This window comes from Mytilus edulis, chromosome 1 (assembly GCF_963676685.1).
Source record: "Mytilus edulis chromosome 1, xbMytEdul2.2, whole genome shotgun sequence".
In the NCBI taxonomy this organism is placed as follows: Eukaryota; Metazoa; Mollusca; class Bivalvia; order Mytilida; family Mytilidae; genus Mytilus; species Mytilus edulis.
The window spans coordinates 35,007,694-35,030,737 of record NC_092344.1 but is presented as its reverse complement, the minus strand read 5'-3'; the positions used below and the strand labels follow the sequence as shown (position 1 = coordinate 35,030,737).

General features: G+C 31.0%; 1 protein-coding gene across 29 annotated transcripts in view; it reads left to right on the top strand.

Annotated features, from left to right (window-relative positions):
• LOC139511639 (spermatogenesis-associated protein 1-like) overlaps window positions 1-17,139 on the top strand; it is a 56,819-nt gene extending 39,680 nt beyond the window's left edge. For 17 of the 29 annotated variants that reach the window (XM_071298691.1, XM_071298665.1, XM_071298707.1 and 14 more), the window contains 6 exons: window positions 3,064-3,169; window positions 3,662-3,787; window positions 5,222-5,347; window positions 9,589-9,767; window positions 11,760-11,858; window positions 15,333-17,139. In XM_071298691.1, the coding sequence (XP_071154792.1) occupies window positions 3,064-3,169; window positions 3,662-3,787; window positions 5,222-5,347; window positions 9,589-9,767; window positions 11,760-11,858; window positions 15,333-15,488 (792 nt within the window). In that variant the 3' untranslated portion in view covers window positions 15,489-17,139. Of the gene's footprint in view, window positions 1-263; window positions 1,645-3,063; window positions 3,170-3,661; window positions 3,788-5,221; window positions 5,348-9,588; window positions 9,768-11,759; window positions 11,859-15,332 lie in introns of those variants that run through there. The other 12 variants (XM_071298771.1, XM_071298779.1, XM_071298788.1 and 9 more) reach the window with 3 other exon arrangements.
• The last annotated feature ends 5,905 nt before the right edge of the window (window positions 17,140-23,044 follow it).

Here is a 23,044-nt window from a genome sequence, read left to right as displayed (position 1 = left end):
GTTAATGAAAATAAATGTTTCATCACTGCCTGCCATGCTGAATTTTTAACAAATGCATAAACACATATTTTTTTTATTATCTTCCTTGTTAAGATTTCTTTATTATTGCTCAATACATCATTATTTTATTATTCAAGTTATTAAAGTTATTGTTTTCACAAGTAAAGATGTAAAAGTGAAAGAATGATAATTCTTATTTGTCTTAAATAAATTGATATAAAGAATAAAATACAACAAAGTGCATCATACAAAACTACTTGGTTAAGATTTAAAAACCTTCTTAGATTGCATTCAAACAAGGGAATCTATATAGTTAGTGCTAGGAAATAAAACAATAATTTTGTATGACTGTAGGGTGCTAGAAGCACACATTTGACTCCAATGGATCCTGATTGGACAAAACGTGGGGTGCATGGAGATAATGACCATGGTATTGTTAATCAGGATGATCAGAAGTTAGATGGTCCTCAAGGACAAAGGGATGATCAGGCAAGGTCATATCGACAAAGTGATCGAGACAAAAGGACGTACGAACAAAGGGATGATCAAACAAGGGCACAAGGACAAACACATGATCAGGCAGGGACATACCGACAAACTGATAAAGACACAAGGGCATATCAGACCAACGATCAGACAAGGGCATATGAAAGGACCGATGATAAGTCAAGACAACCTAATGATCAGTCAAGGGCTTATGAACATACTAATGATCAGACAAGGGATTATGGTCGAAATAATGATCAGACAAGGGATTATGGTCGAAATAATGATCAGACAAGGGATTATGGACATACTAATGATCAGTCAAGGGCTTATGGACATACTAATGATCAGACAAGGGATTATGGTCCAAATAATGATCAGACAAGGGATTATGGACAAACTGATGACCAGGCATGGACATACAGTAATAGTGATAAGACATTGAATGAATATGACCAAAGACAGCCAAAGGGTAGTGTAGCAGTTCCATCAGATAAATTTGTACAAGTTGCTCTAAGACCTGACCCAAACCTGAATGAGCCAGTATCTGATAGTGAGTTGTATAGCAAGGAAGACAGTTCAAATTCTCCAAGGAATACCAATGCAACTGCAAGAAATTTTCCTCAAAATAATGATGCAACATACAGACAGGGGAACCAAAGGAAAATACATGAAGGTAGTGAAAATCCAGTATCACAGAGACAGAATGAAGGAGAATATAACAACCAGAGATATGAACCGAAGCAGAACAACGAAAGAAACAATGATGGCCATGACGAAACGAACAGTTACACAACAGGAAAAGTATCTAAAACATTTGTTAAAGATGGTGTGGAGTATAGACATTCAGACGATACAAATAGGCAGTATCAGCCCCCAGGCACTGGTAGAAGTGTTCAACAGACTAGATCCAGTACTAGATCATATCCTAGACAGGAGACCGAAGACAGTGTTATACCATCCTCACCCAGCTCTGAATCTGATCAGAAACAGTATCTCTTAAGAAAACAACAAAAAACTCAGGACAGGACTTATTCAAGAGTTGCTGATACTAAAAACCAAAAAGGAAAAAATATACATAAGAGTAGCTTCCCTGTGCAAAATCAAGGAGGAAGACCAGTGATACATCGCCGAAAGTCCAATCAGAGGAAGTTGTCTGTAAGATGTGTGAATACTGACAACTCTTTAATGATACACACCAATGTGTTACTAAACTGACAATACTGACAAACTCATAGTGATACCCATGAACTGACAAATAAAGGTGTGAAATTACTGACACACAAGTTTACTAAAACAAAAATTACATAATTATGATATTCACAGCATGTTTTTACTAAAATATATGTCATATACTTCATAAGTCTTGTACAATCATTGAAACATTATACTGTATACAAGATGAAATAAACTTTTCTAAGTTATACTGTTTGTTCAGCAACAGACTATGTATTAATTCTTAGCAGGCCAGTGGTTTATAAATTCCCTGGTTAATGTTTTATCTTGCCAAATAATTTTTTCTACTGAAACTGTCTGGCTGAAGCTTTTTATTTTGTGAATTTGAATGTCAAGGTTGAAGAAAATTTCACATCAGATTATTTATTTTAATATTGAAAGATGAAAGTATTAAGGGAGAGCACCTATTTTTAAGCATTCAAAAGTTGTCTGAATTTCTGAAATCCAGTTACTGTGGATTCATTATTATTCGTTGGATACCAATTTTCGTGGATTTCGTAGGTACAATAAAACCACAAAATTAAATGTTCAAAGAATACCAACTTTTATAAAGGCTTGCATAAAGACTTTGGCAAAACCAAGAAATTAAATTTCCACGAACATGCAAGTTTTTCTTAATCCATGAAAATTGGTACCCACGAAAATAAATGAATCCACAGTATATCACATAGAGATAACTTGAACCTAAATGTCTATCCAAATAGTAAGTTCTTACAGAAATAACCTCACAAAAGAATACTATATTTTTCTATTCTATCTAACCAATCAAATCTCATTAGCAGTATGTACAATTCGTGTTTTAGAAATAACAAACAAATACAGTAAACAATTGCAATAATGGTTTAAATGCATGTATTAATAGTTTGTAGATGTTAGAGTAACATCCCCTTTTGTGTTATTTACATCTGATTCACATCTATAACTATGTTAACAAATTTTGACTTACCTCAATGTCAATATGTATGTACTATAACACAATGTAAACAGACATGTACTGAAAGAAATAAGTACATTTGCATTCAGATTTGTTTGTTGAATAGTACGTTTGTATGTATAAAAAGAAAAGATTTTGTTTTGCACATAACAAAAGAAGATGATCCCTGTTTATATCATAATAAGTGTGGTGAAATATATATAGTTAAAGAATAAAAATCATTGTGTAAATATTTATTTTATTGTCTTTATATGTACAGGATCATTAACTTTGTTAGTATTCAGTTCTTGAACCATTTTCCTAGAGTAAATTTTAAAGAAAACTAAATGAAAATTTACGGTTTACTGTGGTAATTATAAGCATGTCATGTTAGATAGATATATTATTTGTAATTTGTATTTTTTCAGGATCTGAATAGATTCCCGTCCCCTCCTCCAATGAATGTAGCTTCAACTGATCAGGATCTGGATTCTGGATCACAAAATCTTACAAAGGAACAGAAACAAGCTGAAAGTAAGTATAGTTAATAGACTTCCAGTTCTTTGTAAAAGAGATGCAGCCTTTCTTGTCATATGTTTACTTCAAGAGCAGCTTGCTCATTGAGCAGTCTTATTGGATACTGTCTTCAACACTTGACAAGTTTCTTTACATACATAAATGAAACTTGAAATTGCTCAGAGTCTAGAAAAATTGTTACACAGTTTACAAAAGATCTGCTATAAACATCAAAATATCTAAAAATATGTAATCAAAAACAACCATCAACAAGGTTCCTCACTTGGTATAGGACATGTGACATGGTTTAATTATTTTTTTGACCAAAAGATCAGGATTAAAAGAGATAGATTTTAGAGAGGGCCTGAATTATTTAGAAAAATAAGATAAACACAGATTTAAGAGGATTAACATGATAAGTTGTTAAACAATTATTTCCATGGTACCCAAGATTTTTCAGCAAAGGTAAAGTTTTACATGAAACCATCCAACAGTACATGTATTTTCTAGTACCAGAACCACCTAAGGAACCTGAACCCGAACCAGAACCGGTTAAAGAAAAGGAAAAAACTGTTATTAAGAAAAAACCTAGCTTTAAGAAAAAAAAAAGTAGTGGGAAGAAAGATCCAGAGGAGGGTGAGACCTCACTGGTGATTTGGTTGGCACAATTGTTATAGATAGTTTTCTGGAAATGGTTGCATCATTCTTCTGATATTATTCTGTTGAATATATTAAGGAATAATAGTACTGTGTTTGAAGAGTTGCCACAATGATTTAACTGTTGCAAATGCAGATTAAAGGCCTATTTGGTGTAAAAACTGATATTTGCAACCTTCAAATATGTTATTGACAGTGGCAACTCTTTAACAGTACTATTATTCCTTCACTAATGCAATACATGTACCGGTATTAGTAAAATATTCAAAAATTAAACATTTTTGAAATATTCTAAAAACATTTAAACTGACATTGTTCAACTTTTCTGTTGAATTCAAGGCGGGAAATGTCAGGCAGTCAAAAAATGGCATTTATATCATATTGCATTACCATGTAGAATATTAGCTTTCAAATGATTTTTTGATCATTTGAGTTTCCTCCTAAAATAGTATACTGGGAAAAGAATTTCTTTAACCTTTTTAAATTTTGAAAAGATAAATCATCATCTTACATTAATAATATATTTTGTTCCTGTCTTATTACTGGTACTATATGACAGTTTGTATAGAAAGGGAATTTTCTATAATGTCTTATCCATTGTTAATTTAGATTTGATAAAAAAAAGAAATTAAACAGCATTTTTGTCTCAAATGATATTGTTTCTTTTTGCTCACATGGTGCAAATGGTTCAGGAAAAACTACAACACTTTAGATTTGTAACTTAAAGAATTGGAAAACTTTTGCAGTTTGTTTTCTGACTAAATACTTATATTTTATTTTATTGTTTATTTTATTGTACATTTGTCCTAAAAAAGACCCTTTTTCATGAAGTAAGTATTGTAGTAGTGTTTATAATAAAGCTGTGGATTCATTATATTCATGGCTACAATCAACTCTCACATATATGTGATCCTGCTTTAAGTGATGGCAAAACAAGACACATTTGACATTACTTCGAAATATTGGAAAAATGAACAATCAGATGCAATGAAAACACCAACAATGTTAAGGGATTGTGAATTATTCTGCTGTTAGGAAGTGCAGGAATGCAAATGATATGAAAGAGTTTTTATTGTTTAAAATAAAAGTTTTGTCCTTTTTCAAAAGATTTTTTCATTCAAACAACATTTTGTCACAATAGGCTTGATCTAAAATATTTATTCTGTTACATCAAGATTGTAGTTATTTAGGAAAATTTTTACTTATTATTGAATTTGGAGCCATGTTTTTGCTTTAGAAAAAAGTTTATAATGAATGCACAGTGTGGTTTGGAATGACAGTATTATCCTGTATGGACTTTGGGACTTGTTAGTGACACACAGCACCATTGCAAGGGCAGAATGGTAAAGGACATTTTTCTATTTGAAATATTATCGTTATACATTCAGATATCATTTTCTTTTTATTTGTCAGAAAAAAGATTATTACAAGAGTTGGAAGCTGCCAGGGAAGCCAGAAGAGCTGTAGAGAGACAGAGAGAGGAATTAGTGAAAAAAGCTAAATTAATGCAGAATAAAACACAAAATAGACGCAACCATGGTGAGTACAAGACAACAACAAACATATATGTAATTGTTTGGCAAAACCAAACTGGTCAAAACAGTTACCAAATCAATCTGAAATAACTTATCAAAGGAAGTTAAATCCTTGGGTTCTATTTAAATTTATCAAGGGAGACAATTCATAATAAAAAAAACCAACTTGCAAGTATCATAGTGTACTGCAAACTACCTGGGTAAAAAGCACTGCTTGTCTTCATATATTTGTATAAGCCTTTTCAATATGGCCACTGAGCTGATCTAACATGAGCTTTCTCAGAGATCAAGGGCCACAGGTACGAAGGTCTTTATAATTTTTACCCTTTTGAGTATTTGTAAATGTGACTTTACTGTTAGTAATGGACCAAAGCTGAGTCTCTTCATTCTTGTTCCTTAATCTTTCAATCTTTATCATGCTATTCAATCTATTATAAATATTGTGGACTTCCAAAATTTGGTTAATGAGCCATTAGGATTAGTATATACATTACTGTTAATTACACATAGATAGTTGATGAATTAATTTTTAATGTGAATACCTCTTGTGGTGTATTACTTAACAGTAAAGTGAAAATGCATCATTAAAAATGTATACTTATATATATATTTAATGAAGTGTAATCAGTGACAAATATATGTCTCCAGTGTAATTAACTGCGGTTTATTTAAAGTTTCCATCAACCATTAATGTGAAGTATGGAAAATGATGGAGATTTAAAAAATCAATTTTTCATTAACAGAAACTTCATTACAGCACTTATGTTTTATGCAAGATTCATTACACTCAAAATCATCAATGTAGTGGTGTATCTATGTCAAGACACAATAGAAAAATACTTAGTCTGTCAATATTAATGTATTTATTTTGTTATTTAGATAAAAGTATTCAAACAGATTTAATTGGTAAATGTATATGATTCTAATTTTGAACTATAAATCCATTTTCAAGTTAACAAATCCTTTGAAAATTCATAAAAGCATGCTTTAACCTTTTAAGATCTAATTTAAGTGACTTCTCAAGGGATATATAAAAGAGCAGAATCACAGTGACACAAGTTATAAATTTTACGTCTCTAGTTGAAGAGCTCTTGTATGAACATGAATTAAAAACGAGCCTTTTCGTGTAAAAAGTTTGCACTCATCTTTTTATTATTTGGCATGTCGTATAAATCTCTTGACGGGGATTTAAAGTAAAATTTATCTGTACTAATTTTTAACATGGAGGTGATATAGATTTTATTAAATGGGTAAAATTCAGACTGAAATGTTTTGATTTAGTCCATTATCATTGATGTATGACATACAGGTATCTAGGATTATTTGTTAATGACCATCTTTAGATTGAGGGATCCGTTTTAAGGGATTAAAGATAATAATATCCTGTATGATATGAATCAATAATGCATTAGATTTCAATCCTTTCCTTTCTGATATATTGGTCTTCTTATGTATATATGTCTCCGTGCATATTCAATTGAATTTAAAAATTTTCTTCTATTTAATTTGGCAGAGGGCCATCAGAAACGGGGATGACATTTAATGAAGAGTTCTTTTTACCTCTGTGAAAAAAAAAGACGAAATGTTATTTCACATTAGTATTGACATTTGCTGAGTATGATCTATGGACGATCATGAATTGTCAATATTGATTCTTAAGCTAAAATAAACATTCAAGTAATCGGCAAGCTTGAAATTCTTCAGTATATATCCTGAACTGACAAAATCTTAAATTAAACATTAATTTTCTTTCTAATTTATTTTTTACTTGTTTTTACAAAACATGTACTTTAGGGATAACAATAACACTATAATGCATTGTCTGTTCTGTACTTTTTAACAGACTTATAACCAACATAAATAAAAACGTTGTATCAACATTGATTTATAGAAATACCATTTAACATCAGAGTGATTGTTAATTAACCTGATTTTTGTCATGAGCATGATATAAAATTGAACTTTATTTATTTAAATATATTTATTGATCTAACTTTCTACAATTATTGAAATTCTATGGCAGACAGACAAACAAATATGATCCATTTTATTGGATTTTTGAAACCTTTTGATATCTCTGTATTGAATAAATTGTGCATTAAGCTGTCTAGCTTAGACACGCTTTTAAACAATGCTTAATATCATTTGATTTGTGCATAAGTATTTCCGAAGGTATAACTTGTGTAAAAAGACCCAACAACCTCCATATGGGTTTTTTCAAGTGTTTTAAACAGTTTCTTTTTGAAGGTAGAAAGGACATATGATTTAGAAACCCCCTCGGAGTATATTAGACTCTTGTCTTTTAAAATTAATGAGAACAGTCTACTTATCTACTAAGACATAAATTGCATTTATAAGTAAGATTTATATCATTGAAGCTTTGTGCTTTTTTCTGTTAACAAAAGGAATTGTTAGGTTTACATTAATTGTCTCAAATATACCATACTTAAATGTTTGGAAATGATACGCTGTCAACTGCTTTAATCTAAAATATATATAATTTGGATATATTTAAGTCAGGTATATTTTTAAAGTATTTAAACTCATTGAAATCGCATTGAAGTTTAATGAAAAATATCTTCTTCAATCTATATAGAAAAGTTAGTTCTGAAATTCATTTGTCAGATCTTAACCTGATATCCTTGCTTATATGATTGTTCCGAGTATCAACTTGTTTGAATTGAAATTACATTTATATTAGAAAATCTATATAACTAGTTATAAGTGTGGTACGTACTGGTATTATCAAAATTGACATCTAGTATAAGGTTCAAGTATTCGAACTTTTTCTTTAACCGATGTGTTTGTCATTATTTTATCATTACATAATCAAAATTTTTCGTCAGAATTTAAAATAACTAAAAACATTTTTTTTTTTTTTTTAAAGCATCTTGATAGAAATCAATCATGTTTGAAATGTAAATTAAATTGAGACTGCAATTTCTTAATGTATACATGAAAAAGAACTAGAAAGAAAAAAAAATTTTTTCAAAGTCTTTGGTTTTTGAAGATCGTCATGTTTGGTCAAATTTAGACATTAGTCAATAGTCCAATTAGTGTAAGTAAATAAAATGTATTGATTGAAATCTCAAGTTTAATTGCCAATTAATACTTGATGAATTATTTATTTTCTTTTTGGTAATGAAAGTTATTTGCGTTGCTATCCATCACTGCGTATTATTCAATAAGAAAATCATTGTTTGTTTTATGAATAAAAAGGATATATGTAATACACTTCAAAAATACTTTGAGGGCCCATAGGTGGCCTGTTGCAAGGCAAAATTTCTGTCGCTATCCAATATACCCTCATTTTCAAGTGGCAGTCCAAATTTCCCCGACCATCATCCCAAATGGCCTCTATTATGACAAGATCTACCTATTGTATTTATTGTGAACTTGTTTTCGTCCTGAATATGCATGAAATATTTGCCACTGGACAATAAGCAACCAACAATCAATCAATCAAAAATACAGCAACCCAAAAGATTGTTTTAAATAATATCCTTATGTTTTGTAAAACAGTATTAGTATTATATTTAATACAGATTTAAAAACACATTTGATATGCCTGATGAAGTGGAAACACCTTTAAATTTTAGTTCTTGAAAGTTCAAAAAAAATACTATTTATGTGTGAAATATAACACCGCAATACAGTATATTTATAATACCTATGACAATACATTTGATAAGATTGTATACATTTAAGAAACCATAAAAATGAAGTGTACCATTCAAGATCTATAAATATTCCAAAAATATCCATAACATGTGCAAATGGTCAGAATTAATCCAGCCAGCACTTTTTACCATGTGAGATCTAGGCCTTACATGAAGTCATATTCTTCTAGAAAAAATAATTTTTAATCAAATGTTGTATATTTGTCCCTTTAAAATATCTTGTCTTTAGGTATTTACTTTGCTTTCTCAAGGACACTTGAGATTCTGTTTAAATTTTTATGACATTATTTGTCTTCAGTATTTACTGAAATCACAATTATTAATTTTATATTGGATGGAAATTGTCAATCAACAGAAAACAGAATTGATGATTAAATTTATCGCTGGTACTGATCAATGATACTAGTGCAAACACATAAGAAAATAGAACAAATGAAATTCTCAAGAAAAAGTAAAACTTTTTTTTTAAAAGAATGCAATATATATAAACAAATTTAAAGTATATGAACTTATTTTTTAACAAAAAATATTGTAAATTAAAAAATAAACATTTTTGTATTTACAGCAAGAGATTTATGGAAAAAGCGTTATTTCGAGGAAAAGAAGAGAACACCCCCATTAGAAGAACAGTGTAATAAATTACGACATGAATTGGACGTTATTCATAGAAAATTAATGAATGCTCTAGAAGGAAGTTCGAAGGACAAAAATACAAGAATGGAAAATTTAAAACCTTCAAAACAGGTTGGTTTAGGAGATCCAGGACAGAACTCAAGTGTACCATTTGGTTTTTTAAGCTATGATGGTTTACTTGTACAAAAACAATTCCGACGGGCTGATTTGTCCAGTAATGAGGACAAAATAAGTATTCCGCCCAGTAGAGGTGGTATCAGTTCAGATTATGGTCGCTATGATATGGCCAATGCTCAAGCTAAAATAGAAAAACAAATTAAACGATCTAATCCGAGAGAACAAATACAGTCTGATTATGGTCATTATAATGTTACTAAATCAAGGGAATCTGTTCAGAAAGAGTCAAGTGTTATAGAAACTCTTAAAACTGCTAATGGTATACCTAGTGATCAAAACTCATCACAATCAGATTTATCGACCATTGGTAAAGATGATCTGTCTAGTTTGCTGTCAGATCAGGTTTCAGATAGTACCAAAAGTATTCAATCAGACCCAACTCATGGGCCAAAACTCCATTCAGTTCATGGTCCAAAACCTGCCTTCTCTTTTAGTCCTATTGGTTCATGGATGAACCCAAATAAAAAGAAAAGAGCTCATTTTCATTCTAAATCTGCAAAGATACCCTCTCCTATACTGTCTCCAAAGTCTAAGAAACGACCAGCTACTAAAGATAGTGGTTCAACTTCATTTAAAAGTGTCCATTTTGACAAGGCTTATTATTACTAGATTGTATGAAAGGGGGGGTGGTGACACCTTTTGGAATCTGGGGCATAGGCGGTTAAGAAAAAGTGGGGACGTCAGATATAAGTAGTAAAAAAAGGTGGGATCTGGGAAAAAGGGGAAGTGAGAAAAATAGTCAAAGCAGATATATTTGGGAAATGATTGCCCTTGTGTTACCCCTCTTGCATAATTTTGGTAAGATTTGTATTGCTCAATATTTATCATTTTGGTTATTTATATTTGGTGCATGGTTTAGAGCTCAAATTCCATTTTGGGTTTCTCCTTTTTAATTTAGAGAAATTTTAGAAATCTTATAATATTATGTAAAGTGGAACGGTTTATTTTTTATTCATTAATCTTTACTTTATTGAATCAGTATTGTTTTTTTTTATCTAGCTTTCCCTACTCATTTAAGATTTAATACAATAAATTAAAATATGCACTGTCACGAGTTCAATATTTTTGTATTCAAGGTTATAAGTAGTATATTACCACATTTATTCATAATCATTGATTAAGTCTTATTTCCTAAATGTAAAAAAAGTTCTGATATTGATTTAACAGCAATTGTTGGCCATTAATTATACATGGTTTGACAAGAAATAAGTTTGCTCGTGTCTTAAACCATTTTGTGCATTATCGTTGTACGTCAGATTTTGACATTTCTTGCCTCTCAAGAGAATCATAGATAAAAGGTTAAAAATGTAAGCATGTTTAAACGATTGTCATGTCTTGTTTTTAGAGCAATTGTTTCATACGTATTATTGCAGTCAATGAATAGAATTGGTCCAACCTTATACATATTTTTCGGTTGACTGGTCAGATGTTTTCTGACATTAAGAACAAAACTTCAGAAAAAATATGTACAAATGATGAAATCACATTGACTTGAAACATTTTTTTTTTAAGCGAAATTTTTAAATTTTTATGCCCAATAGGGGTATCAGATTTCAAAGTTCGCTGGATATGGCAATCTGCAAGAGGACATATTGTTCTATGGACATAATATTTTGTTTTTAATAGCTGTTTTATAAAATAAAACCAATTGCAATAAAATATGTATAAGTTTGGATTTGTTCTCTTTAGGAATTTATAGAAAATTATTTGAATGTTTCTTTATGTAGTGCTGTGACATTTTTTCCAAGTGTTTATATTTATTTGTTGATATCTGTGTGACAAGACAACAAGCATTTATAATTATGCATTTAATATTTATTGTTTTATCAAAGAAATGTGATATGATATATCTTTAATTTATTGTTATTAATTTTTAAAATAAAATAAAAACGTAATTGTAATAGTTTTTTTTATTATATTTTTCAGAATAATTATAAAATACAAGCTACTCGACTAACACATGAGATAGATGACTTACGGCGCAGATTAGAAAATGCTAAAATGAAATTAACAGCAGAAATGAAGGTATGTCGCCTGACTGATCACACCAACAAACAAAACAAGTAGATGTAAACACTAATTCTTTACACCATTCTGTACTATATTGTACAAATAATATGGTTTATGGGTTTGGTTTTCTTTTTCTCCTTGGAGTAACATTTTCCATTGTTTTACATGAAATTTTGAATTATAATTGTTTTACAAATTATGAAATGGTGATACTTCAGATCCTTGTTTTTGTAAGATTGAAACTGCTTATCCAAAGTGTATTATCTCCATAAAACTGTAGTCTCATTTATACTAACTGTGGATAAAAGTGTTCGAAATATTTTAAAGAAAACATCAAGTCAATCATAAACATAATGATTCCTTCTTCTACATGAAATTAGATTTTGTTCATCATAAAGACAATTATATAGTGATATCATTGCTTTATTATAATCCTGAGAGTTGCTGGGAGGTCTTCTTTAGTAAATAAAAACCTTACCCCAAGCCACTTAAAGTGTAAACAGGAATGATTTTTGTCTTGTGCAACATTATATCTGCCATTTGAACCTTCATCAAACTTAGTTGTTGAATGATACTTAGAAAGAACAACATTATTTTTTTTAATTTTTAGTCAGTAGGTCAAAGGTCAAGGTCACAGTTCATATGAATAGATAGAAACTTTTGGAAAGTTTTGTTTTGGGACATTATCTTTGAGAAACAAATCAGATCTTGACCTATGTTTGGTGGATAAGGTGCATTTGGGTGAAGGTCAAGGTTCAAAATTATGTCAACATTAAATTTTGGGCACATTTTTTGTTGCCTTCCCTTTAACGTAAACTGTCAACTAGCTTAAATCTTAATGTATTCGACACCAAAATCTGTTTCATCTATTACAAATCCTTTAAGATGGCAACTCAGCTTATGCATCCATGGGGCTTCTTTCATTTTTTGAGCATGATATTACTGTTGAAAATTCATGCATGCATGAAATGATCGGTCCCTTGCACAAATATATAAACTAACCCTTTGAGATTGTGACCTTCTGGTGTATCCATTAAGCGTTTTGAATTTCAAAGAACCTTCTGAAAATCATATGCTTTAATCTTTCAAGTCCCTCATTTTAAAAGGGGTCCATTTATCTTTTTTGAATATGTTTGTAGGAAATGCTAGAGCCGTTTAATATTCAAAATGTAAATTTTGCACGAAAATACAGTACCAAATACTTTTCATCCATAGGAAACTTCAAATCACTTTCTACTCCCTGGTCAAAATGCTTGGCAAGAAAGTTGAAGGAATTCTCCACAACCAAGACCACAATGGTCTAGAGGTGAATCTACAGCCCCATTCTTTAATGTTACACGTCTACAATTTAAATTTTATGCATGTACACAGTTTATTTCATTGCACAATTTTTTCCACAGAAAAAATATTTTGATAATGTTTTTAAGGAACTTTCAGTGTGATGCATGTTCTAATTAAAGCAAATTATGTGTGAATTTAATGCATGTTACTTTCTGCTAAGAAGACACAATTAATTTTCTTGATTTAGTTTTGTTTTCCTTATTTATGTGTTTTTATTCCTCATAAGAGCAAATTTGGCATATGCATATATAATGTGCAAAAACTTATTTGATATTTTAAATTTGTTGATCATATGAAAAATCTTGGAATTTTATGTTGCTCTTGAGAAAAAAAGTTGACTTGTGTCTAAGAACACACCAAAATTTATAACACTGAATTAAATATCTGTTGTACCGATAAATTTGGGTTAAGTTTGTAAGTATTTTCTGCACTATTATGTAATATTCAACATAAGAGAATAATAAAATAAGACTCCCCTAGCTAGCTTTTTGGTTTTATATGTTATCAGGAAACACGGTTTAGGTAAGACATGCCTATAGAGGTAATAGTTTTCTACGTAGCTGGTTAAAACAACAATATAAACTTTTGTAGAATAGATTATCTCATAATATAACTAAATACAAATACAAGAATGTATATAAGATCAGTCAGGTGTTCATACCATTGGAATGGCAGTAATTAACTAACAAGTGTGGATTGGGAAGCTAACAGGATAATAACAAAGTAGAGGAAGGATGAATTATCACCATTTTATGATAGATTATTGTAAATTATTTCTGATATACTAATACTGGTAGACTTAATGGTTTCCATGACCATTATGGACAAATTTCTCCTTAAAATATGTTTCTTCTTCAAAAAATCCATAAAGAGTATAACTTGGCTTTTGTTTATGTGGTACTTCTGGAATTTTGGACTCTTCTAAAATTATGCCTATCAATCAACCTGCTGTCATTACAATGAATTTCTAATTATATTGAGGTCCCTTTTCACAATTTATTTTTTTTACCACTCAAATAGCAAACAAAATGCTCCTTATGAAATTTGCGATAATATTTAATCATGTTATGCATACAGGTAGGTGATAGATACAAGCACCTAGAAGCCTCTTGTTATGTATTTTTCTTGGGTTGTAAAGTTCCTATATGTGCTTTGCTGGCAGTAGAAAACAATAAGTTCTCACCAAAAAAACATAGTTAACCAGTTTTTTCAGTATCATGAAAAAATTAATGGATATTAAAAATATTTGATGCAAATCTAATATCTAAGGTGGCCATGTTAATTGACAACAAGGCTACAAGAAGCTTATAGTTGATAAGCATTACCATTTATGTCTAAATATAAGAAAGAAGATGTACTATGATTTCCAATGAACAACTCTTACCAACAGACAAAATAACACAGAAATTAATAACTACAGGTCACTGTTTGTCATTCAACAATGAGCAAAGCCCATACCCCATTGGCCCCAAAATGAAAATGTAAAACGATTTAATCGAGAACAAGAAAACTAATGGCCTAATTAGTAATTAATCTATATTGTAAAGCATGTATTATCAATCCATAAAAAACACATTTTACAACATAATAGTGATTTTCTATAGGTTTGATTGCAGACTTTGCAAAAACCATGAAAAAAAATGTCCAAGAATATGTAAGTTTCCTCAGACAACTAAAATTGGTAATCATGATAATAAATAAATCAACAGTAAATATCTTTCATTTGTCAGAAAAATGCATACACCACCAAAGAAAACACTATAATTTTAATTTCAAAACAAAGTTTTGAAAGAGTTCTTCATGTTTTTTATTCTAATGATTTGGTAGTGGCTTGAGTGTCATATTTTCCATTAATATTCAAAATTTGCATAAAGAAAAAAGAAAACCAAGCTTCATGTCTATTTTTTTCCATTACAACTTAGTTTTAATTTTAACATGGACAAAAAAATACAAATAAAAAGATAGTTGTTATCGACAATCACTGAACAGATAAACATGCCTAAGAAACTGATCATAATATCTTTTGATCAAATGAAGATACCAAGGGGAAGTAATCAAATCATGAGTCACAGAGAAAGATGTTCAACACAGTGGTCATAACAAAATAACAGAAGGATTTATTCATTGGTGAATTTTTATTATTTTTAGCTACGCAACCAAGCTGAGACAGAATTAAGAGCCTTAAGAGCAGAGTTAACCCAGAAAAAGATCCATTTGACTTTATCAAGGAATCAGCAAATGGCAATGACCCCTGGTGGTGATAGTAGATATTATAGAACACCAGCATTGTCAAATAAAGCATGATGTTAACATGTGTTGTAATTGTTACAAAATATCTGTGATATCAATGTGGGACGTAGAATACTTAACAGTGTGAATGTTTATTTCAAATGTTTAATTTTATGTTATATATGACAACCAATATACAGAAATTTTTAAAATAAAAGAGTTTTGAATATCAATAGGGTTTTGATAATATATAAAAAAAAATATATAACTTGAATATATTAAAAAGTTGGATAGTTAGGTTCTAAATTATATATTACAAATCTTTTTTCCCTATAGTTTTGAAAGTTAAATCATAATTCAAAATATTCATGTTGAAATCATTTTATTTTGATTTTCAATAACTTTTGCTGTATTAAGCACATTTATGACAAGATTATCATTTGAAATTTGGTGTATTCTTCACAAACAAAATATTTTCAATTTTTTCCCAAACAACAAAATCTCTCATCAAAATTTTAAAATAATTTTAAATTAAAGATTAGAAATAAATTCTTTAATACTGGAAATCTTTGCTAAGCTTAAGAAGATACATGTATAAGGCAAATTGGATTTTTTTTTTTAAATTTCATAGAAATTAAGTCAGAATAAATAAGATCAAATATATGTTTTTATATGTTTGAAAGCAGATTTTAACACATTTCTTTTATTAATTATCATGAAACATTGCTTGTCAGAAACACTGAATGCAAAAGTCATTTTCTTTACAAATTAGTATTAGATTTTATAAAAAAAGATATTTATTTATTACTGTATCAAGTATGCTCATTACAATTAGCGGCCAAATCTGTCTGTAGTATTTTATGTTAGTGTTCTGTCTATATTTCCCCCATATTTTGCAATGCTCAGGATATATATGTTTTAGTGCTTGAATGTTCCTTCTTTCCTTTATATTTTTTCCATATTTGAAAATTACAAACATGTAATTCTTTTGAAAGCAATTGCCTTTTATTGCAAATTTATTAATGAAATTTTGCTCATTTAAATACTGTAAATCTTTAGTTTAGAGCAATTCAAATAAAATTTAATTAATTGTAAAAGACAAATAATTGTTTTAGTATCTTTTGACCATAGACTCTGTTCATATAACTTATTATGCTTCTTCAGATATTATCATCAATCATCATTAAAAAAAATATCATTGTAAAATGACCCTTAAAAAAGGCAAACATTTCATTGATATTAGAATGGAATTATTTTGCAAGAATTGTGTTTCTTAATTCATATTTATAAATCCAACCATGTCATATCTAATTTAATCAGGAATTACTTTCTTTTGTAATAAATTCAGGATTCATCAGGCTTTCGAAATTAAAAAAAAATCTAACCCAGGAGTCTTGTACTTAGTATAACAAAATAGTAAAAGCAAACTTGTTCATTATTAGAGGACTACAAAGTTAGTACGATACATTCATTATTAGAGGACTACAAAGTTAGTACCATACACAAATATGTATAGTCTTGATAGTTATGTATTTTAAAGTTTTATTTCTACAATTTGTGCTGGTGTTATTGTTTTGTTTTGTCACATAATCCGTCCATTCTATTTTGTGTACCATTTTTAAGAAGTTTATATATTTTTTCAAATGCCATTTTATATATTTAATCAGTTGTAACTGGTGTAAATTATTGTAAAGGAGATAGTTTGATAAAACTTCTTTCTATAGTAGTCATTTTTGTTTTTTATTCCTCTGCGACAAAAAGTTGGATGATATTGCTCTGACCATATATAAGATACATGGTTTTTTAGTCCGACATAAACAACTTTCAATCATAATGTTCACAAAAATACAGTTAACTTATTACTTTTAGTATATAAGATGTTGACTAATGAACCAAGAAAATGAGGTCAAGGTCAGATTAATTAAGTTTCACATGGAATAAAGGTCTGCAGATCCCAAAATGAATTTGGAATACATGGTACAATTGAACATAAAAAAACAACCGAGGTATTGAATCGTTACTCCTTACAACAAATACAACAAATTTTTAAGTAATGTTTAATATAAAGTGACTGCATGACAACCAGAAAATATACTTAACAGAAACTGTAACATTTTTAAAGTGTGGGAACAAATGTCAAGTCATTCCTCAATACAATGACTGAGAAGTATGTAACAAGTAAGGGAATGATAAATGAGCCGACAAACAGACATAGTATATCATCCACTTTAAATTGAAAACTTATTTCTCCTGGGTAAAACTCAAAATTGTCTCAAAGTTTATATTGGATACTATTTGATAAATTGTTGGTTTTTTTCAGTTTTTTTAGTTGCAAATAGGATTTGCTTTGAATTTATCAAAAAATGCTTGCAGTTGAAAATTATTAAGTTTGATCACTGAACTTTCCAATAAATTTCATACAACTGCTTGATAAACAGTAAAGAAAGATAGGATCCATTGCAGAATAGACATGATAAGATAATGGAAATATTAGTCATTTTCCAATCTGTAATTAACAGGATCAACCAACTAGAATGTTGTCAGCATGAAATATGAAAACTGCAGCATTGAAACAGTTTCATATAGAACCCAAGGGAAATAAGTTTAAAACATTATTACAAAAAAAGTTTGAAGTTGAATCCTTTATGTATGTAGCAGATCTGTTTTTATGCCCCACCTATGATAGTAGAGGGGCATTATGTTTTCTGGTCTGTGCGTCCGTTCGTCCGTCCGTTCGTCCGTCTGTCCCGCTTCAGGTTAAAGTTTTTGGTCAAGGTAGTTTTTGATGAAGTTGAAGTCCAATCGACTTCAAACTTAGTATACATGTTCCCTATGATGTGATCTTTTTAATTTTGATGCCAAATTAGAGGGTTTACCCCAATTTCACGGTCCACTGAACATAGAAAATGAAAGTGCGAGTGGGGCATTCGTGTACTGGGGACACATTCTTGTTGTCATTATATCTCAATTCATTTATTTTAATTTTTGCTTAAAACATTCTAGTATGGTGTTGATCACTATGAAAATCTATTGGAAATACAACCGACCAACATGTTTATCCTTTTCTCCATTTTTCCCAACACACAATGAAAAACCTCAACAGTCCAGCTACAAACAGGATGACATAATATGAAAAAAAAACAAAAAAAAAACATGGCAAAATTTAGAAAGCTCACTAAAACAGGAAGTGGATTAAAAAAATGCTGCTTCAGAAAACAACACTCCTCAAATGTTTAACAAAGTCTTTCCATTGAAATTGACAGTACTTGTTTGATCCCAGTAAGTGTTTAAAGTCATCAAAGCATTAGAGAGAAAAATAGCAATCTTAACTGATTAAGTATATGTGGGCTGCACTAAATTGATTTAACTACAGACCATTTGTCAAATGCTGAGGTATAATAAAGATTTTGTTTTGACAAAGGACTACACCTTGGTTAGCTGACCTTAAAAAAAGTAAACAAATGGTTTGCAGATCAGTGGTGTTTTTCACTGCATTAATTAACTATTTGAATTAAAGTAATTTAAATATCTTTCACCTGAGTGTTTTAAAACAATATGGCATGTGCAGCAATCTCTCACCTGCTGTACTGACCACAACGGATAGTATATTGAAGTCTTTTAGATGATTAATGATTCATGTAATTGGGTAAAGGTCATATGAACCCTACAATCTAACCAGTTCACCTTCCAATGAATAAATAGATACACCAATAGTTAACCTGTTGCTTATAGAAACAGACCTAACCACAAAATCTTTAAATTGACCAATGAATCATGAATAATGAGCTCAAGGTCAAATGATTCCTTCCTTCCAGACATGTACAATAATTTATTAATTATAGCATCAGAACAAAGCATATCCTGGGTAACTGAACATTTGACCACTGAATCATTAGAATGAAGTCAAGTTCAAATGAACCCTGCCAAACAAATATATATACCTTACAACCATTCCATACACCAAAAATATAGTATCTGAGCTTAGGACCAAACTAAGAGAACATTGGAAATTAGGTCAAGCGCAGATGATACCTAGCAGACAGACGTGTACACCTAACAATCATTCCATTCACAATTAAATGACATAGTATAGGTTTCTGACACAAAATAAATGTCAAGATCTTACAAATCGATTGCGCAATCCTGTGCTGTTAAAGATTTCTTCTTGAAACTTCAAAAATTAAAAATTTGAAAAATTTTGTTTCCCTTAAAAAAAGGAGGAAACACCCCCCCCCCCCCCCCCCAACTTTTTGAATCCCCCCTTGGAGCAATTACCCCCACACTCAATCCCAGCCTTTTCTTTGTAATATGAAACCTTGCAGTACAATTTCAGAGAGATCCATTCACTTAAACACAAGTTATTGTCTGAAAACTTAAAAATGCTTGTTTTTGGCCCCTTATTCCTGCATGAATTGAGCAATTACCCCCAAACTCAATCCCAGCCTTCCTTTTGTGATATGGAACCTTGTGGTAGAATTTCAGAGAGATCCATACACTTACACACCATTTATTGTCCAGAAACTTTTTTAGCCCTTAATTCCTAAACTGTTGGAACCGTTACCCCCAAAATGAATCCAAATCTTCCATTTGTGGTACAATTTCAAAGCAATTGAAATACTCCTACACAAGTTAATATCCTGAAAGTAGAAAAATGCTTGTTTTTGGCCCCTAATTCCCAAACGGTTCGGACCATCATCAGCAAAATCAATCACAACCTTCTTTTTTGTCAATTAAAGTTATTGTCCGGAAATCAAATGTGTCTTTGGAGATCTTTGGACAACAACATAGACGGCGACATCATACCATTATACAATCCCAAAAAATTTGTTGCCTTCACATAATAATAATTGACCTATAGTTTATAGTATCTGAGAAAGAAAAAAAAACTTAACATTTGACCAAGGAATCATGAAAAGGAAATTAGTTAGAAGAAACCTCCTTGTCTGACACTTACACCATACATAGTTGACCTGCAGAGTATAATACGTAAGTAATTGACCTAATCACGTAACATGAACATTTATTACTAATCCAAGTAATGGTGTCAAGGTCATGTATTTCTCATACATACTAGTGGCAAATTCATATGACAAATGAATAATCTTTTTTTTTTTTACTAATCACTGAACTATGCAACTAAGATCAAGGGCAATGGCCATATGACAAACAGAAACTGTAACATAAGGCATCTGTATGCAAGACATCAAACTTCTAAGTCTTATATCTTCTGAAATAAACCGCCAGATTGTAATTGCTAGATGCAAATTGCAACTTTCTTTGCAGGCAAGACAACAATCACCTTTGTGATTTCTATTTTCTAATATCTCAAGGCCTTCTAATATGTTAGAGCCATATATAGGACAATGGTCTTTTTTATATTTTCTAATCTCACATGAAGTCAACAATGGGATAAAAAGTATCAACTTGATATATGTTACTAAAGATAAATCATATAGAACTACGAAGACAGACCTGACCAATCTCTATCAGACCTCCTCTTGCCTCAGACCAAACTTTCACTTGCACCATACTTAAAATGGGTAATTCTTATTTTCTAGAACTGAGTATATGCCACTGCTGGTGGGCTATTTGTTTTTCTAGAACTGAGTATATGCCACTGCTGGTGGGCTATTTGTTTTTCTAGAACTGAGTATATGCCACTGCTGGTGGGCTGTTTGTTTTTCTAGAACTGAGTATATGCCACTGCTGGTGGGCTGTTTGTTTTTCTAGAACTGAGTATATGCCACTGCTGGTGGGCTGTTTGTTTTTCTAGAACTGAGTATATGCCACTGCTGGTGGGCTGTTTGTTTTTCTAGAACTGAGTATATGCCACTGCTGGTGAACTGTTTGTTTTTCTAGAACTGAGTATATGCCACTGCTGGTGAGCTGTTAGTTTTTCTAGAACTGAGTATATGCCACTGCTGGTGAGCTGTTTGTTTTTCTAGAACTGAGTATATGCCACTGCTGGTGGGCTGTTTGTTTTTCTAGAACTGAGTATATGTCACTGCTGGTGAGCTGTTTGTTTTTCTAGAACTGAGTATATGCCACTGCTGGTGAGCTGTTTGTTTTTCTAGAACTGAGTATATGCCACTGCTGGTGAGCTGTTTGTTTTTCTAGAACTGAGTATATGCCACTGCTGGTGAGCTGTTTGTTTTTCTAGAACTGAGTATATGCCACTGCTGGTGAGCTGTTTGTTTTTCTAGAACTGAGTATATGCCACTGCTGGTGAACTGTTTGTTTTTCTAGAACTGAGTATATGCCACTGCTGGTGAGCTGTTAGTTTTTCTAGAACTGAGTATATGCCACTGCTGGTGAGCTGTTTGTTTTTCTAGAACTGAGTATATGCCACTGCTGGTGGGCTGTTTGTTTTTCTAGAACTGAGTATATGTCACTGCTGGTGAGCTGTTTGTTTTTCTAGAACTGAGTATATGCCACTGCTGGTGAGCTGTTTGTTTTTCTAGAACTGAGTATATGCCACTGCTGGTGAGCTGTTTGTTTTTCTAGAACTGAGTATATGCCACTGCTGGTGAGCTGTTTGTTTTTCTAGAACTGAGTATATGCCACTGCTGGTGAGCTGTTTGTTTTTCTAGAACTGAGTATATGCCACTGCTGGCGGGCTATTTGTTCATATGGTAATATCAACACAGTACTTTGGAACTGACATGATTATAACATACTTTTGTAAAATATAAAAAGATTAAGAAAGTGACTCCCTATGGCAGAGTCGACCTTAGATAATTGGGGCTATCCTTTTTACGTCCCTTTTGGTCATATACATGATATAGCACCTAACACATTAAGGTATTTATACATCGTTTGCTTTCTGGGTTGTGAGTGATTCAAGTGAAGGTAAATCCAGAAAAAAGTACTTCTGATGCACCAAATTTATAATGTGTTATTCTCATTTTTATGCCCCACGATACGATAGTAGAGGGGCATAATGTTTTCTGGTCTGTGCGTCCGTTAGTTCGTTCGTCCGTCTGTCCCGCTTCAGGTTAAAGTTTTTGGTCAAGGTAGTTTTTGATGAAGTTGAAGTCCAATCGACTTCAAACTTGGTACACATGTTCCCTATGATATGATCTTTCTAATTTTAATGCCAAATTAGAGATTTTACCCCAATTTCACGGTCCACTGAACATAGAAAATGATAGTGCGAGTGGGGCATTCGTGTACTGAGGACACATTCTTGTTGTAGACCTAGTTTGAACAATTTTAAAGTAAAACACAGAAATTTGTTCAGGTTTGTTCAATTTAAACATATATGGTACCATAGAGAGGCGCTCTGAAAATAGGGTTCCCAATTATAAGAGGTAATTTCTAATTTCACTTTATACATTTTCACTCTTAAAAAAGGTTATGAAACCCCCTCATATTTGTGATTTTTAGGTTCCATGACTGATCTTCGGGAAATCTCCTCTGTGTTTAATGGCTTTGTGCATAATTTAAAACTTTAAAGTAATCTCACACTTTATTTACAACATAGCTACCATAGTTTCTTAAACAAATGATGAACAACTGTGACACAATGTTAAATTGCTTAAATATGATTGTAGGTACAAATGCATGGATGATAAAAATCTGACACGAAAAAATATATAGAACATGATTACAATATAAAATCTTCAATAGAT